The 18,819-nt window shown below is 44.5% G+C and overlaps 1 protein-coding gene across 3 annotated transcripts in view; it reads left to right on the plus strand.

Annotated features, from left to right (window-relative positions):
• The window catches only part of FAM193A (family with sequence similarity 193 member A), a 135,926-nt gene that overhangs the window by 63,899 nt on the left and 53,208 nt on the right, over window positions 1–18,819 (plus strand). For all 3 annotated transcript variants that reach the window (XM_075857209.1, XM_075857191.1, XM_075857199.1), the window contains exon 2: window positions 15,314–15,379. In XM_075857209.1, the coding sequence (XP_075713324.1) occupies window positions 15,314–15,379 (66 nt within the window). The remainder of the gene's footprint in view (window positions 1–15,313; window positions 15,380–18,819) is intronic.

Below are 18,819 nucleotides of genomic sequence, written 5' to 3' on the forward strand. Positions count from 1 at the left end.
ATGCCATTATGAACAATACAATGTAGGTAACACTGAGAACGAGGGAACAAGTCAGTTTAAGCAGCCAGGCAAGCAATAAGAACGAAGACGCCATTCGAAGACCACCCAAAAAGTTGTGTTAGCACCGGAGTTCAGTCCAGGGAAGATGTATTACTAGTCCAGTTTTGTTGTTTTTTAGCCAAACACAGAATTGGTGACACAAGGAGGGAGATGCATCAGTCATTTCTTTAGCGTGCACTCATAAGTGGCATGTCTGTCTATGGGAAATATATTCCGCAACTCACAGATTTCTATAGTTCTTGCCCTGCGGAAAAGTTTTCCCACAGCCGTAGGTGTATGTTTACGATGTGGAAATACAAAGCAGGTACACCACGTGTGACTGTACCCTTATACCTTTTTATTTCTTTTGTATTCACTTCTGGCTTTTGCTCAAGAAGTAGCGGCATGAAAACTGTGTGATCTGCCTCTCTCTAGGCTTTTAGGCTGGGGCGACATCCAGACTCGCTTCAAAAATATCACTCTTCGTAGGATTGTATGAAGTTGATTGAAAACCTCTTTAAAATCATCCCAAGCGATTTGATTGCGTGTTTTTTTTTTTGTTTTTTTTTCTCTCAAAACTGGTAAAAGTCAAAATCTTGTCCATAAATCACGGCATACGGGTGTTTCGGCCGCGTGCAGATGCTGCTCCGTGTTCTCAAACTTGCACCTTATTCACACACTGCAGGTTTGCTCAGTATTTTGCATCAGTATTTAGAAGCCGAAACTAGGTGTGGAACCTACGCAGAGAAAAGTATTAGATTTAGGCTATGTTAACACTGAGTTTTTTGATGCGAAAACCGCGCCGCAAAACGTCAAAAATGGCCCTAAAATGCCTCCCATTGATTTCAATGGGAGGCGGGGGCGGTTTTCTCTCGCGAGCAGTAAAACCGCCTCACGGGAGAAAGAAGCGACATGCCCTATCTTTGGGCGTTTACGCCTCTGACCTCCCATTGACTTCAATGGGAGGCAGAGAAAGCGTATTTTGCAGCGTTTTATGTGCGCGGCGCTCAATGGCCGCGGGCGAAAAACGACGTGCAGGGAGAGGAAACTCTGCCTCAAACTTCCAAAAGGAGTTTTGAGGCAGATATTCCGCCTGCAAAAAACTCTGTGTGAACATAGCCTTATACGTCTCTTTGTATCTTCTCCTGATTTTGTCTTCAATAAAGTGATGCAAAATATTGATTAAAAGGGTTATACCATAAAGAACATTTATCACCTATCCACAGGATCGGTGATGAAGGTCTGATCGCTGGTGGCCCCACGGCTAGGATCTTTAGAACGGGGGTCCCGAGCCCCTCGTTCCTTCTCGCTGTACAGCTGCAGTGAGGAAGAGTTTGAATGGAGTGTTGGTCCCGCGTGTTCCCTACTGGTGTTTTCTGTTTATAATGTGGGGGCATGTGTAAGCTGGGCAGAGTACATGAGGGGCATAGTCAGGTGGTATAATAATGGGGTAAAATAATCCATAGATATTTTGCTGTGAAGCAATCCTTTCTGCACAGGCCGGTGTCGCACTGATAAATGTCCTTTCTTATTCCCCTTTTGGTCCACCCTCCGCACCTTTGCAGTTTAGGGAATTTCGCTGGGAAAGTGTTGTCCTGGTATAACACGGGCACCCTTGCTGCCAGCAGATATGTTTGGGCCCTACCGTTCCTTGTTCCCTAATTTTAGGGCCTCGATAAAGTGCCTCTTGAAACAGAAGGAATGTTCCCCTTGGGCCGACACAGCTGCATATTTTTCCTTTCCTGGCTTATTGGAGCCTTCACTAATATATATATTTTTTTGATAGACCTAGTGGTATGAGGGCTGTTATTTTTGCGGGACGAGCTGTAGTAATTATTTGGTACCATTTTGGGGTACATGGGACTTTTTGATCACTTCTTAACCATCTGGGTACCAACAACCTGCATGCATCATATGTCCTAGGGGGAGCTACACTGGGGGAGTCACTTGTTGAGAAGGATCTGGGTGTACTTGTAAATCATAAACTCAATAACAGCATGCAGTGTCAATCAGCTGCTTCAAAGGCCAGCAGGATATTGTCGTGTATTAAAAGAGGCATGGACTCGCGGGACAGGGATGTAATATTACCACTTTACAAAGCATTAGTGCGGCCTCATCTAGAATATGCAGTCCAGTTCTGGGCTCCAGTTCATAGAAAGGATGCCCTGGAGTTGGAATAAATACAAAGAGCAACGAAGCTAATAAGGGGCATGGAGAATTTAAGTTATGAGGAAAGATTAAAAGAATTAAACCTATTTAGTCTTGAAAAGAGACGACTAAGGGGGGACATGATTAACTTATATAAATATATTAATGGCGCATACAAAAAATATGGTAAAATCCTGTTCCATGGAAAACCCCCTCAAAAAACAAGGGGGCGCTCCCTCCGTCAGGAGAAAAAAAGGTTCAACCTGCAGAGGCGACAAGCCTTCTTTACTGTGAGAACTGTGAATCTATGGAATAGTCACCGCAGGAGCCGTCACAGCAGGGACAGGAGATGGCTTTATCAAAGGGTTAGATAATTTCCTAGAACAAAAAAATATTAGCTCCTATGTCAATGTAAGTCATGACCCCTATAACCTCAGTTTTATTGCCCCGGCTTATCTTAATGATATATCACTTCATGTACTAATTGTCTTTGTGTAACATCTAAATGTTGTGCTTTTTTTCTAAGTCATTCATTTGTAAACTGCCTGAAGAAGGAGCCTCTGCGCTCTGAAAGCCGCATATAGAACTTTTATGGTTAGCCAATAAAGGTATCATACCTATTATACTTTTGTCTTTTTTGACACAAAAGTATTTAACATTTCATATGTCAATGTATAGAAAATTTTTCCTTCCCTTTTCCCATCCCTTCGTTGAACTTGATGGACATGTGTCTTTTTTCAGCCGTACTAACTATGTAACTATGTGTAACTATGTAACCTACTTTTTGGGAGGCAAGGTGACCAAAAAACTGCATTACTGGCATAGTTTTTTAGTTTTTTATTTTTTTCTATACAGCGGTCCCCACACGTTATAAATTACATGTTACCTTTATTCTGTGGGTCAGTCAGATTCCGGTGATACCAAATTTATAGCACTTTTTTTTATGTTTTACAACTTTTTGCACACTAAAATTACTATTGTAAAAAGAATGTATTTTTTTCTGTTGCCAGGTTGTGAGAACCATAGTTTTCATTTTTTTCGTCGACACAGCTGTATGAGGGTTTGTTTTTTGCAAGACGACCTACAGTTTTTATAGGTACCATTTTTGGATACGTGCGACTTTTTGATCACTTTTTATTCCAATATTTGTAGGGCAAAGTGACCAAAAAACAGAAACTCTGGTATAGTTTTTTAACTTTTTTTTTTTTTTTTTTTACGCCGTTCACCGCGTGTAATAACAGAATATTTTTATAGTTCAGGCCGTTATGGTCGCGGCGATACCAAATATGCATGGTTTATTTATTTCTAAAGATAAAGGACTTGATAAGGGAAAAGGGTGATTGTATTTTATTACTTGAAACTTTTATTATGTTTTTAAAACTTTTTTTTTCTACACTGTTATACTTTTTTATTTTTATTTTTTTTTAAGTCCCACTAGGGGCTTGAAGGTTCAACTGTCTGTTTTTTTTTCTAATACATTTCACTACCTGTGCAGTGCAATGGATTAAACCTGTCAGTCATTCACTGACAGCAAGCCGATTAGGCTTTGCCTCTCGGCGGGGCCTAATCGTCTTCCGTAATGGCAGAACGGGAGGCCATTGTTAGGCCTCTTTTTGCCATGGCGGCAGTCGGCAGCCCTGATTGCATGGCAGGGCTGCTGATCTACTAGCAACCTCTAAGATGCCGCGATCGCTGCATCTAAGGGGTTAATGGCAGGGATCAGAGCTGACATCCACCGCTGATGACACCGGCTCCTGAGCATCCGGCGATGATGGTACCGACTCGGCTTCTGAGCCGGTGCAATGCATTTGTCGTATGGCTACAGCAAAAGGCAGGAAACACTGGCTTTCCATGACATACCCATACAACATTTGTTGGGAAGGGGTTAAAGGTGTCCTTTTGTAAACGATGGACATAGGGGGTAATCTATTGACTTCTAGAAAAATAAGCATAAGGCCTATTTTTAGCGTCCCTAATATGAACCCAAGGCCCAGACCCCCCCCCAGTGGTTAAAGTAAAATCAACTCCAATCACCATATGGTCTTCCAGCCAGAATATGGACGCTAAAATGCGGCCTTGTTACGTCCATCACAATGAGACGTCTGTAATACGGCTGCAAGACATGGACCCCCTCCCTTATTAACCGAACTTGGAGCTACGTAGGAGAGCTGCGGCTGCTTTAATCTGACTTAAATATTAGCGCCACGTTTTTTGGTGATCGTATTTTCGGTTCTTTGCTTGCGTGTCTGGACCACCATGGTCACCATAACTGTCTGATCTTCACATACTTGTTGCTAATGCTTCTGATACTGGAGTTGGTAGAGGTCATTGTCATACAAGTTAAATATTACATAGCCGTGAATAAGAACAGCTACAATGTAGAAAATGTGTAATAGTAGAAAACCAAGAGTACGGGAACATGTATTACATTATATAAATGGATGTACTTTATTCTCGACTGCTGGGCTAATTTTTTGGTACTTTTTCTGGCCCGTAGAGTGACTAGTCCACGGTGTATGTAGAGTGACTAGTCCACGGTGTATGTAGAGGGACTAGTCCACGGTGTATGTAGAGGGACTAGTCCACGGTGTATGTAGAGGGACTAGTCCACGGTGTATGTAGAGGGACTAGTCCACGGTGTATGTAGAGGGACTAGTCCACGGTGTATGTAGAGGGACTAGTCCACGGTGTATGTAGAGGGACTAGTCCACGGTGTATGTAGAGGGACTAGTCCACGGTGTATGTAGAGGGACTAGTCCACGGTGTATGTAGAGGGACTAGTCCACGGTGTATGTAGAGGGACTAGTCCACGGTGTATGTAGAGGGACTAGTCCACGGTGTATGTAGAGGGACTAGTCCACGGTGTATGTAGAGGGGCTAGTCCACGGTGTATGTAGAGGGACTAGTCCACGGTGTATGTAGAGGGACTAGTCCACGGTGTATGTAGAGGGACTAGTCCACGGTGTATGTAGAGGGACTAGTCCACGGTGTATGTAGAGGGACTAGTCCACGGTGTATGTAGAGGGACTAGTCCACGGTGTATGTAGAGGGACTAGTCCACGGTGTATGTAGAGTGACTAGTCCACGGTGTATGTAGAGTGACTAGTCCACGGTGTATGTGGAGTATCAGGGATGTTCGGAGTTGTACCCAGGGACATGTCGTTGGGTTCATGTATCACTGATCTATGGATGTCGTGTTCCGCAATGAATCTCACACTTTGAAAGTAACAGAAGTGACAAGTGATTCAGCGTTTCTCCATGTAAAACAAGGATTTTGCGCGGTGCCTCCTCCATTGAGCTGCGCTCTGCATGTGACAGTCGTGAAGCGTCCTTATCTTTACCGGCTCCCTGTAAATATGCAGCAGGATTGTGTACTGGGAAAGGCAGGAGGGACTGCGGGGAGGACGATATGTCTGCTCATTTACATGACAATGCGTGGCCAGCCTTGTCGTCATTGTCATAGGAAAGGATGCCGCCGCCGTCCTGACGAGGTTCATTCTACATGGAAATGGTTAGGAGTCGGTTCAATGTGAAGTATATTTTGTGGGTCTTATTTGGAGATCTTGTAAGAGGCATGAAGTGTAGGAGAAAGAGCCGCTATAGTGTTACATGGATGTATTTGCAGGCACATTTTAAAATGTCATTCCCCTTTAAATAAAGCCTACAGTCTAGTTTAGTGGTCTCCAGCTATTGTGAAACTACAGTTCCCAGCATGCCTGAACAGCTGAGGAGCCACTGGTTGGAACCAAGAAGTTCCTCCACATCTTCCACGAGCACCTCAATTATCCCTATGCCGCTTGCTTTATAATCGATATTCAGTATAAGGATCCTTGAGGTTCGGCACCTATTGGAGTAAGTAGTCTGCCCTTTGCAAGACTCCTTATCTTGAGCACAGAATTCCAACTAGCGGATCAGACGTTGAGCGCTGCAGATCAGCCGAGAGCACCGACAAGGAGGCAGAAGATGCTGAGGAACTACTCGCCAGGCAAAGGAGGATGAAGGGGCCTTGTGGCTGCAGGTTATACAGCCCCAGGGTTCCTGACTTTCATGTGCTTTTCAGCTTTCCCATGGTTTTCTGTTCGCACGTTCTTCCTGTGACCTGTTTTCTAGCAAGCTGAAGCACCTATTGATCATGTCTATAAAGCAATCTTATGTTTTTGCAGCAGGAACTCTATAGTTAAGATTAGTTGGTGTGATAGTTTTCTGCACACAGTAAAGATGTGTGCACAGAGCCTATATGACTGCACACGGATGAGCTTAGGCCTCATGGACACGACCGTATTGACTTTGCGGTACACAAGACCTTCAGACCGCTATGGCCCGTCGGACCGCAAAAAACTTGTTGTGCATCATTGTGTCATCTGGATTCACTGATCCCCCAACAATTCACCAGAATTGAGTTCTTGGAATCTGGATTTGCACAGATTAGTTTAAAGAGGCTGTCACCAGATTTTGCAAGCCCTATCTGCTATTGCAGCAGATCGGCGCTGCAATGTAGATTACAGTAACGTTTTTATTTTTTTAAATGAGCATTTTTGGCCAAGTTATGACCATTTTTGTATTTATGCAAATGAGGCTTGCAAAAGTACAAGTGGTCGTGTTGAAAAGTAAAATTACAACTGGGCGTGTATTATGTGCGTACATCGGGGCGTTTTTACTTCTTTTACTAGCTGGGTGTTCTGACGAGAAGCATCATCCACTTCTCTTCGTTACCACCCAGCTTCTGGCAGTGCAGACACAGCGTGTTCTCGAGAGATCACGCTGTGTCGTCACTCACAGGTCCTGCATCGTGTCAGACGAGCGAGGACACATCGGCACAAAAACGTTACTCTTATCTCCATTGCAGCGCCGATCTGCTGCAATAGCAGATAGGGGTTGCAAAATCTGGTGACAGAGCCTCTTTAAGGGCTCATGCACACGACCGCAGTGGTGTGCACGGCCTGTGATATGCGGCTCGGACGGCCGCAGAGTCCTCTGCGGGCTGGTCGCAAATTGCGGACCGTGTGGTCGTGTGCATTCATTTCAATGAGCGTGGACCGCAAAATACGGCCGTAATAAGACACGTCCCGGGCAATGCACGGACTGTGGAAACCACGGTCGTGTGCATGGGCCCATAGAAATGAACAGGGCCCCAATTCACCCGCAGATTTGCAGGTCGATTGCGGCCGCAAAAACACATTCGTGTGCATGGGGCCTAAATCGCGGTCATGTGCATGGGGCCATAGAAATTTAATGGGTCCGCATGAGGTGATGCGGATAAATTGCGTTCGCAAAAATAGTAGTGTGCGTGAGGCCTTAGGCTTTGTACTACAGTGTCTTAGGGATTCTGTGTGCCGTACCAAGCCCTCTCCCCTATAAGCAAGCGTAAAAGGGAAGAATAAGTCTTGCTTGGTAATACACAATTCAGAGGAACAAGGTAGGATATATTTATTTTGGATTCCGCATTGGTCTGGCGGAAAAAAAAACAATAAGCTTCCAATAAAATCAGAGGCACATGGAGGTATAGTAGGGCCCCATAGACTTTCATGCGTGCATATTTCTACTCCAAACAATCTGGAGGATGCCACAGGCAAATCCGTACCGGATCGTTCAGATTTACTTGCGGTTTTGCCGCTGCAGAACAGCAAAAAAAACAATAAAAAATAAATTAAAATCTGTATATTCCCTTTCCCAACTTTTGTTGCTCCCCTGGTAATGCCAGCCTGGTCCTCCTCTGCTCTCTGTATTCTGGCTTGCAGTGATGTGCTGACATGTGACCACTGCAGCCTGTGATTGGCTGCAGCAGTCACGTGTGTAGAGCGTCTACAGCATCGCTGGGGGCTAAACCTACCTAAAATCTGCATAGAAAGTTAAGAATCTATCTCAACTTTGCATTGCAGCCTTTCTTGTAGTCCATTCACAATTCTGGTGGTTGTTATTGGAAACAGTCAACAAAATTGTCAGACACGCCCCGAACAGCTTAACTGAGGCAGTGAAAGTTTTTCCTACGTCAGATCGTTCAGTGCCTTGTCTAAATTAGGGGTGTCACGGTAGCAAAATTTGGACTTCGATTCCGATACTTCGTGTAGTATTGCGATACTCGATACCAAAACGATACTTTGCCAACAATTAATAATGAAAAAAAAGTTCTTCCATTTTTCTGATGTGAGGCACGTGGTGTGATGAATTTTGAACCTCCACGTGCCTCACATTAATAGTAATTAACCCCATCATGTTCCTCAGTCATAATGGACAACATTGGGTTAATGTGAGGGATACATGATTGGTTAATTACTATTAATGTGAGGCACAGGGAGGTTCAAAATTCATAACACCTCGTGCCTCACATTAACAAGTGAAAGAAAACCGTTTTTATTTTATAACCGCCTAAACATCATAAATGACGCTATCCATTTGTAATTACGGTCGCGACGATACCGAATGTGTCTAGTTTATGTGTTGAGATTGGTTTATTGTAAAAAAAAATGTTTTATTTTTAAATTTAACATTACCTTATTATTTTTTATTTCTAAGCTTTAATGTACTGGCATGTATCTATATTAGCTTGTGTAATAGCTACTGATAGTACACAGGTAGTTGTTAGGACATACTGAAGTATGCCCTAACAGGAAATATGGGCAGACAGCCCTGTGGTCTTTCAATGATAATAAGTGTGCGTGCGCGCGGTCAGCATGAGGTGATGCGGCCGGCGCTGCACTAATTAGCGGCGGATCAGGCACTGAAGACAGAACACAAAGGTGTTTTGCCATGCGCCCGCCATGTTCTGTATTCAGTATTGCGCTCGTTAGTGTAGCGCTGGTCGCATCACGTCACACTGAACGCGCGCACTTGTCAGGACTCGGGAGCGGGGCAGTGGCTGTATTACACAGCCGCAGCCCTGCTCTAACTACGTTTATGTATTACTATACTTAGCTGTGCGGCCGCACAGCTTAGTATCGAAATACATGAAACAACGGTATCAAACCGTTTGAGGGTGCACGGTATCGAAACCGTATCGAAGTTTCAATGCATCGTGCAACCCTAGTCTAATTATTCTACTTCCCGGAATGCAAATGACTGGTACAATCTCTGTGTGGACATTAAATCCTAAACCGACCCTCGGGTCTCAGGACAAAATTATAAATGTGATGGGGGATATCAAGTAATATTACCTAGTGCCCTCCAGTTGTGCCCCTCTCCTGTGGGTCTGCCGTTTTAAGGTAACACTGTGTTGGCTCAAAATGGCTGAGTCTGACACCCCCTCTGTTCACGGATTGGACATAACTTCACATGTGAGCAGCTCTGACCAATCCGAGAACAGTAGGAGTGCCTCAGAATCGTAGTCTAAGGCCGGGTTCCCACGTAGCGTAAATTCTGCAGAAATTTCACAATGGAGTTCTGTGCAGAAATTCCGCAGCGTTTAAAGTAGATGAGATTTAGAAAATCGCATGTCCACACTGCGGGGGAAAAAAACCTGCAGCGAAAAACGTTGTTAAATTGACCTGCGGTCTGGATTTTATGCTGCATTTTCGTGGCTTTTCTGTTGCGAGTTTTTCCCATTGAATTTAATGGGGATGTAAAATCTGCAACAAATAGCCAAGTGTTGTGACTTTTGCAGTGGAATTGCTGCGACTCCACCGCAAAAATCGCAACTGAGAAAATAAGTGTTTCTTTTCTTTCCGCCAAAAACACTGGTTTCTTGAATGGAATATGCTGCTACTTCTAGGTCTGATACGCTACAAAGTTTTATCTGACCCATGGGAACAAGACCTAAGAAGCGCTGCAGCCAAATTAAGACCGCACAGAGGGCACCCTAAAACGGCAGATCCAAGGTGGGAGGGTAGAACTGGAGGGCACCAGGTATTATTTATTATTACTCCATATATACCGCCATATTTAAAATGTCCCGGTACCGCAGGATAGCTAATAAAACATACGATCACTGGGGGCCTTAGCACTAAGACCCCCATTATCACTCGAATGGGGTTTCGATCCCTGAGGAGGAGTTTGAATGGAGCTGCATTCACGTATGGGCCCTGCTACTCCATTCAATGTCTATGGGGACAAAAGTGAACATCTACCCATCAACATGTCCTAATCGTGTATATGTCAAGGGGTTGTCATAACCATATCACCTATTCATGACAACTTGTATAATCTGTGCGCTGCCAAATTCATGGTGACCTCGTCGGTACCCAGTTAATTCAATCCAGGGTGTTCCTATTTGTAGTAAACCTCCCATGGCGTGTAAAGAAACCCTGAACAGTAGCGTCATGGGAGCGCTCCCCTCAGGGGGGTCATGATGTTGTAGTAACTCGCTGTTACTACAACACACAGGTTTTCAACTTCTACTTCAAAGATCAATGGAATAAACTGATGAGACTTTTTACTGAGTAAGGCCTCGTGCACACGACCGTAAAAACACCCGTTATTGCGGGTCGTAATTACGACCCGCAATAACGGGCCCATAGACTTCTGTTAGTCACGGGTACCTTCCCGTTTTCTCACGGGAAGGTGCCCGTGCCGTTAAAAAAAAAAATAGAACATGTTCTATTTTTTCATTTTACGGGCCGTGCTGCTATACTTGATAATGGGAGCACGGCTCGCAAAAGCGGCCGGCTGCCCGTGGCTGGCCGTGCCCGCCCGTGCTCGTAATTACGAGTCGTAATTACGAGCACGGTCGTGTGCATGAGGCCTTACAGGGTGATGTGTCATGTACCAATGATGGAAGTCAGATAATGTTGAGGCTCTGTTCACACTAGTGTTATGGCTTCCATTTAGGCTATGCTCCCACAGGTGGGATATGCTGCGGAAAAGTTTGCAGTCCTATTTGACTTGGACCCCGCAGGAAAATCCATCCGAATCGTTGCACCAAATGGTGTGTAGATACTTGTCCAGACGGACCACTTTTGAAAAAGGCAGACAGGAAAAAAAAACAAAGTGATACCCTCCTTCCATGGCAACGCGTCTGTGCCACCCCAGTCGGTCTTTGTACAGCCTGCCTTCTGTGATAACGTTTTATCTCATGTGACTTCTACAGCCTGTGATGAAACATTATTACAGGAGGCCGCCTGCGCAGTGACCAGCTGGAGAAGCAGAGATGCGTTGCCTTGGGAGCCACATGAAAGGTGAGTATAGTTTTGGTTTTTTTTCTTTTGTAAGTCCTACTGTTCAAATGTCCATCCACAGGTATTAGAGGGCCTGTGCCGAGAAAACGTTCCCCATGCCACCTCCACCAGCCTGAACTGTTCACATCGGACAGGAAGAGATCATCGATGCTGCCTGCTCCAAATTCTGACCCTCCCCTCAGCATGGTGATCCAGAAATCAGGATTCATCTGACCGGGCCGTTTTTCCACTGCTCAGAGAAACCATGTTTATGCTTTTTCCCACTGGAGTCTTTGCTTTCTGTTTCCCTTAGGCCCCATGGACACGAACGTAAAAACGCCCGTAATTACGGGCCCATCGACTTCTATTGGCCACAGGTACCTCCCCATATGCTTACGGGAAGGTGCGTTTGCCGTTAAATATAGAACATGTCCTATTTCAGGCCGTAATTACGGCACGGGCAGCCCATAGAAGTCTATGGGGCTCCCGTAATTACGGGTGACTACGCGTGTGCACCCGTAATTATGGGATCGTTGCTAGGTGACGTCAGGGGATAGCCACTGTCCAGGGTGCTGAAAGAGTTAAACAATCGGCAGTAACTCTTTCAGCACCCTGGACAGTGCGTTCCGAGCACAATATACATCAACCTGTAAAAAAAATAGAAGTTCATACTTACCCAGAACTCCCTGCTTCTTCCTCCAGTCCGACCTCCCGGGATGATGTCACAGCCCATGTGACCGCTGCAGCGGTCACATGGACTGCCGCGTCATCCAGGGAGGTCGGACTGGATGTCAACAGAGGGACGCGTCACCAAGATAACGGCCGGGTAAGTATGAATTTCTTTTACTTTTACTGCGGAAAGGACTGTCCCTGGCTAGTCTAGCACCGATGACTATGCCTCTTTCTAGTCGCTCAGATCTCTCGATTTCCAATTCTAATGTGGGTTCACACTAAAACTGATCTACGGGAAAGTTGCTCACTAGGTTTCATGCTGCGTCCGGGGTCACTAATCTCCATACAGGGAAGCTCCAGTCGTGAAAAGGCCGGTGTCTGTAATATTGGCCATCCAGTGTACATTGGGGGAAATGAATTAACCGCATCACGTCAGGTAGGCATTAAAGTCGCCAATTATGGGCTGTCATATTTGTGCAACTCTTTGCTGTTTTCCACTGCTCATGGCAATTTCTAATCAGAAGGGGCCTATTTACTATAATTGACTCCAGAAACTGGTGTTATTCCTAGTAGACCTCTATGGTAGTAGCTGTTTCTAGATTTCACTTTCTGGCGTGTGGACAGCACAGGATTTTTTTTTCCTTTTTTTTTTTTTACAATACACACAGATATAAAACACAGTGGAGGGAAAACCTCCATACACTAAAGGAAGACCACAAAAAAGGTGCGCATCACATCCCAGTACAAAGGACATTCTGTATCCGCAGCATTAATGAGCCTAAAAAGAGCACCGCGTAAGGATGAGAAAAAGAAACAAACAAACCGCTCAGACTCCTATACAACAGAAGGTACAATGAGGACTAATGAACGCAATCGGGGGAAGTGAGGCACATTACCCTGGACGGGAAGAGAGAGAATAGAAAAAGTACAGAGAAGGGAAAGGGGAATGGAAGGGAAGAAGACATGGGGAGCCTGGACTCCAGTTCTAGATTATCATAAGTGAAAACACAGAAGAGCAAAAGCTGCAATACACATAGTGGGGGCATAGTCAGACTAGCAAACTCCCAGGAAACCGCGAGGAACATCTCCTCCTAACAAGACACGTAGGAGAAAAGGGGGGGGGGGGGGGGTTATCGTTACTGCACAAGATTTTATTTTTTTTAAGAGGCACCAGACCATACCAATGGCCATTCTTAGGAAATTTGCCCCATTGTGCTTAAAATTGGGGTTGCCACCCTTTCAGGCCTTGCAGTGTGGAAGCCGCAGGGGTATTACTTTGGGTTATATTACGTGCATTAGTGAACTGTTAGGGTATGTTCACACAGCCTATTTTTGGCTGTTCTTCCGTCCGTAAACGGCTGGAAAATCGGAAGCGGAACGCCCCCGAACATCTGCCCATTGATTTCAATGGGAAAACCGCATTCTGTTCCGACGGAGCGTTTTTTGCTGCGTTTTTTACGCGTAAAAAAAACGGCTGTGAAAAAGGTGCAGGTCACTTCTTGGGACGTTTTTGGAGTCGTTTTTCATTGACCCTAGTGAAAAAAGCTCCAAAAACGGCCGTAAAAAAAGCGAGTGGCTTCAAAAGCGTCTGAAAACAGCTCCGTATTTTCAGACGTTTTTGAGTTTGTGTGTGAACATACCCTTATGGCTGTGGTTAAACAGAAATCTTAAAGGGGTTTTCCGAGGAGAGAAAATTGACGGGCTTATCCTCAGGATAGGCCATCATTATCTGATCGGTGAGTGTCCGACTTTCAGAACCACCGCCAATGAGCTGTTTTGAAGGGGGCGTGGTTTTCGTTCAAGTGATGATTCCCTTTCATCGCTCACGCTGATCAATACTCGTAGCGGGGGTTCACGGTCTTAAAGACTTCTCCTATTCAAGTGTACGGGAGAAGGCTGTAATACTGCGAACCTCTGCTAGAATTGTGCCGGCGTTAGACAGTATTGAGCGATAAAGGGGAAGCAGCGTGACCTAGCACCACGGCCCCTTCACAACCGCTGATCGGCAGTGGTTCTGAGAGCCCGGATCCACACCGATCAGATGATAGCCTATCCTCAGGACAGACCTCCAGTTTTCTCTGTGGAAGACCGCTTTCACGTCTTGGACGCCTGGCCGCCACCTCGGCTGTTGTACACACCTAGTCAGCTGGTCTCCAGTCTTCTTCTTCCGGCGGGCTCTTCCTGCTTCTTATAATTTTGTTGTCTAAATTTAGACTATCACAGCCTGGTAACAGAATTATTATTTGACGTGAGCGGATGATTTCATGAAGATCAGCTTGGTATTCGTGTCTGGCGGTGCTGTGGGTGCCGGCATGATTCTATCCTCGTCATTAGTCTGCTACACTTGATCTACAATTGTATCATCCTAGCATAGGTCTCAGCTGTATCCTGTGTCTGTAGCCGTGAGGGTGTTGTGTTCAGACCTTGTGGTTAAAACGGCATCGAAAAATCACATCCCAAAACTGCGTTTTGTTTTCCATGAATTTGTGCGAACTAGAACAGCATAGAAAAACGCATCAAGTCGCAGTATGAACGTATGCGGTTTTTCGGTGCAGTTTAAATTTAAGCAGAGTAACACTTTTAGGATCAGGATGCCCTATCAAAGCTTAGCCATTGGCTGGATGAGGAGACTAATGCAAAATACGCAGGTGGGAAAGTGGCCGCCTGCTCTGTTCACATCTGCGCCACTCCCATTTATAACGGAAACCACGAAGCAGGGCCCCATCTGTCGCATGACCGGTACCAGTGCTGCCCAATGGATACCATTGACTTACAATGGGGCAAGTTGGGGTGTTAGTTGTTTTGACAGGAAAAACTGCGCTATTTTTCGCAGCAAATTTTGTTAGAATCAGCGACCGAGCCTCATACGCAGATGTGGACATAACCCTTAACCGAAGACATTTATAGCACAATAAACCCGACTTTTTTTGGGTAGGGCAACAGTGTGACTTCTGCTCATGGCCTCGCACGTGGTCGTTTCTGTAGAACTATTTTACATGTTTGTGGCGGTTGTGGTCAAACAGATGGTGTGAAATGGCCACAAAGACGGCTCCATATGATGTCGTGAGGAGATTATGGCAAGGACGTGTCCCCACAATGCCCTGCTGTACATACACACTTGGTTTAGATGTGTAGATATTAAATATTGCCCATTCATGGTTTGTTTGAGCACAATGCTAGAAATACTGAGTGGGTACTATAGTGGGTTCATGTCCATTGCCATGCATGTGGTCACGTTGTGCTGCTCCAGTTGCATGAGCCACGTCAGGCTGGTACCACACAGATCAACTTGTCCAGCCCTGGCGTAACCTGTTCTAAATTTTCTCTTTTTAATAATTTTAATAAAAATATGACTTTTGTTTTTCCAGATGGCATTAAACGGTACCCCTTTCACAGATGGACCACTCAGTTCCGATTTCACAGGCGTCCCACAGGTAAGGGGCTGTATGTGAAATATTGTCTTATATTGGAGTAGACCTATAAAGATGGTAGAATCAGGGGGGCAGCCCCCTCCAATTGGCCATCACCCCCCCCCCCGCTACATGATCGGTCGGGTGCCGATGCTTGTCATGTCACCTTTGTACTCCCCTTAATTCCTGCTTCAGGGCTTCAAAGGTCACGGTCAGTATCACAATATACTGCAATACATTGGTATAGCAGTATATCATGCAAGCGATCGCTGGTTCATGAACCCTAGGAAGACTAATAAAGAAAAAACATTTTTTTTTGTTTATGTTCCAAAAAAAAAAATATTTTTAAGCTAAACCCCCCCCCCCCTTTTACCATTTTTTCCCCCACCCCAAAAAAAATAAGTTTGCTTAACTGGTTTCACCCTGTCCGTAGAAGTCTGAACTATCACAATATAGTGTCTAACCTGCTCTGTGAATGCCCTTAAAAGTGTGTGTGTGTGTGTGTGTATATGCTTATATATATATATATTATAGCGACCTCACACTATGAACACAGATGTCACCTAAACCGCTAAATATAAATAAATATGCATTACTGCTAAATCTATTTATAATAGGGAGGTTCTTAGCGCACATTTTGTTCAAAAAGTGTTTGTCCACCTGCCACGACAAGGCGACCTTTGTAAGGTGGGAACTTACTCTGCTCATACATCTAGAACTTGGACTAAGCCTACATATATATCTGGGGATGGTAGGAACCAGCATTAAACTAATTTAAAATCACCCAGGGCAGAATGGGAGGAGTGCAAGATCAAAAAATGGCGTCCCAGGCGTTCTTGCACCTGCATACACGTTTTGTTTCAATTTGTTGGAATTTGTTGAAACTTTTGTCTGTATGATATAGATATATCGCGCGAATTGCTGTTTTTTTTGGTCACCTTTGCGCTACAAAATAATAGATTAAAAAGGGGCATGTACCCCGAAATGGAAAAATAAAATTATGGCTCTAAGAACGTGGCGACATATATATATTTATTTTATGTTATTTTTTTTGTTTCAGCAAATAGTCTTTTTTGTTTTTTTTCTAAAAGTGGTAAAGCATAAAAAAACAAAGCATATATAAATTTAGTATCGCTGTAATTGAATCAACCTGTAGGCCTGACAGACGCCTTATAATCGAAATCTCCATAAAGTGGCATAATCGCTGTTTTTTTTGTTGTTTTTTTTTGCCTATTTCACCCCACAAAAAATAATTTTTCAGCTCTCCCGTACATTATGCAGTACAATAAATGGTGCCATGAAAAGCTACAACTTGTCCCGCAAAAAACAAGCCCTCATATGGCTAGGTAGACGAAAAAGTAAAGTTACAGCTTATGGAAGGCGGGGAGGAAAAACAAAGATTGTCTGTATCCTTAAAGGGAATGTGTCGCTAGAAATTATTATTTATTTTTTTAGTTAAACAGTTAGTGTATACATGATTAGACATTGTTTTATTTTTTTTTATTTTTTCACGAGTCAGGAAATATTATAAATTAGATTCTAATTTATAACATTTCCCTGTGCTGGTCACTAGAGGGAGCAATTCCCAACCACTTTGCTTTATGCTGCAAAATTTGAGAAGACACACTCGCTCTAGCGTCCTCAAACAATCCCCCCTCCCTTATCCTGGCTAGTGGCAGGAGAAAGGAGGGGGTTAAATGTTGAAACCTCCTACACTGTGTGCCGCCATTTTTTTGAGCGAATACACAGTGTAGTAGGCTTACATACAGTGTTAATCACACACTAAAACACGAACATACACAAACATAACTTACCTGCTCCTGCCGCCGCCAATCCCTCCGGTCCGTCCGCACGCTGTTGAACACATGTCCGGAAGCCGCGACCGGAAGTAGTCATCTTACACAAGAAAATGGCTCCCGTTCGCATTCTCTATGGGGATGTATGTGCCGTATTCTATCTCTGTATGTGTCGTTAATCGACACATACAGAGATGAAAAAAAAAAAATGGCAGCCCCCATAGTGGAGAAAAAGTTAGAGAAAAAAAAAAGTAAAACGCAAACACACAAATAAATAATTATTTTTTTAAATAAAACACTAAAAGCAAATTGATATAATTTTTTTTTTTTTCGCGACACCCTTCCTTTAAAGAGGTTCTGTCACCAGATTATCAAATCCCTATCTCCTATTGCATGTGATCGGCGCTGCAATGTAGAGAACAGCAGTTTTTTTTTTAGTTTTTTTTGAAAAACGATCATTTTTGCCCAAGTTATGAATATATTTATGCAAATGAGCTTTTCAATGGACAACTGGGCGTGTTTTCTCGATTTACCAACTGGGTGTTGTGAATAGAAGTGTATGACGCTGACAAATCCGCATCATACACTTCTCATCATTCCCACCCAGCTTTTTTCACTGCAGACACACACAGCGTGACGTCACCCACAGGTCCTCCAACCGTGGCGTTGGACAGAGAAGATACATGGGCTGCAGCCGTCCGAGAAGGTAATATGCTCGTCTCTAGGGAGTTTGCTATGCTTACCTGACACGGTGATGCTGCTGCAAATTCAACTGTACCCTCTGACGCCTGGAGCTGATGTGTCTTCTCTCTTCCGACGCGTGTGTCTGCAGTGAAAGAAGCTGGGTGGGAACGATGAGAAGTGTATGACGCTGATTGGCAGTACCCATTCAAATCTGAGAGCTGCCCACAAAGCTGTGGACTGCTCCAAAATGAGGGGGCATGGCATAGTCCGTGTGGGTACAGAAGTGAATTTGCAGACCATACCAAGGGCACAAATAACCCAGAATGGGCTTCAGCATGAAATAGTCGTGTGAGTGGCTGTATTCAAGCTATGGCCCTGCAGTTATTTATGGGCTTTCTCTAGTGTTGTGACCTTTTCCATATGTATAATTCATAGGAGTGCCAGTCCGGACCGCTGGGCACACCTCTGTACAATCACACCGTCTATTCATAGTAAACTTGTTAAAATAATGAATTCACTCCTGTGTACTGTACCAACCTTGGACTAATGATTGGAGGCAATTGGGGATTCTTGTCCTCTGGTCATCTGTCCTCTAAAGGATTTTGTAGGTCTGAACATTGATGGCCCATACTTGGCATAAGTCTGGTACCATTACTGCACCGCCTGCTCCCGCACTTTACATATGCACCCAGCCCCATACAAGTGAATAAACTTACCAGACAAAGCCAGAATTACCAGACAAAGCTGCACACACAGGCGTGGCCCCTTCGTCCTAATCATTGTGGAGGTCCCGGGGGGCCAGACCCTCATTAACATTGATGTCAAGTATTTTGGCTTTTAATCACGTTTGTTAAATATCGTAGCACACAGGGACGCCTGTACTTGGAAAGCAAAACCTGTGCTCATCTCCCCGTTGTGACTGATCAGGATGTGCTGCCTTTTCCCCCATACCACGGCAATGAAAGATCCGTGATTCATGAGGCT

This window comes from Rhinoderma darwinii, chromosome 1 (assembly GCF_050947455.1).
Source record: "Rhinoderma darwinii isolate aRhiDar2 chromosome 1, aRhiDar2.hap1, whole genome shotgun sequence".
NCBI lineage: Eukaryota > Metazoa > Chordata > Amphibia > Anura > Rhinodermatidae > Rhinoderma > Rhinoderma darwinii.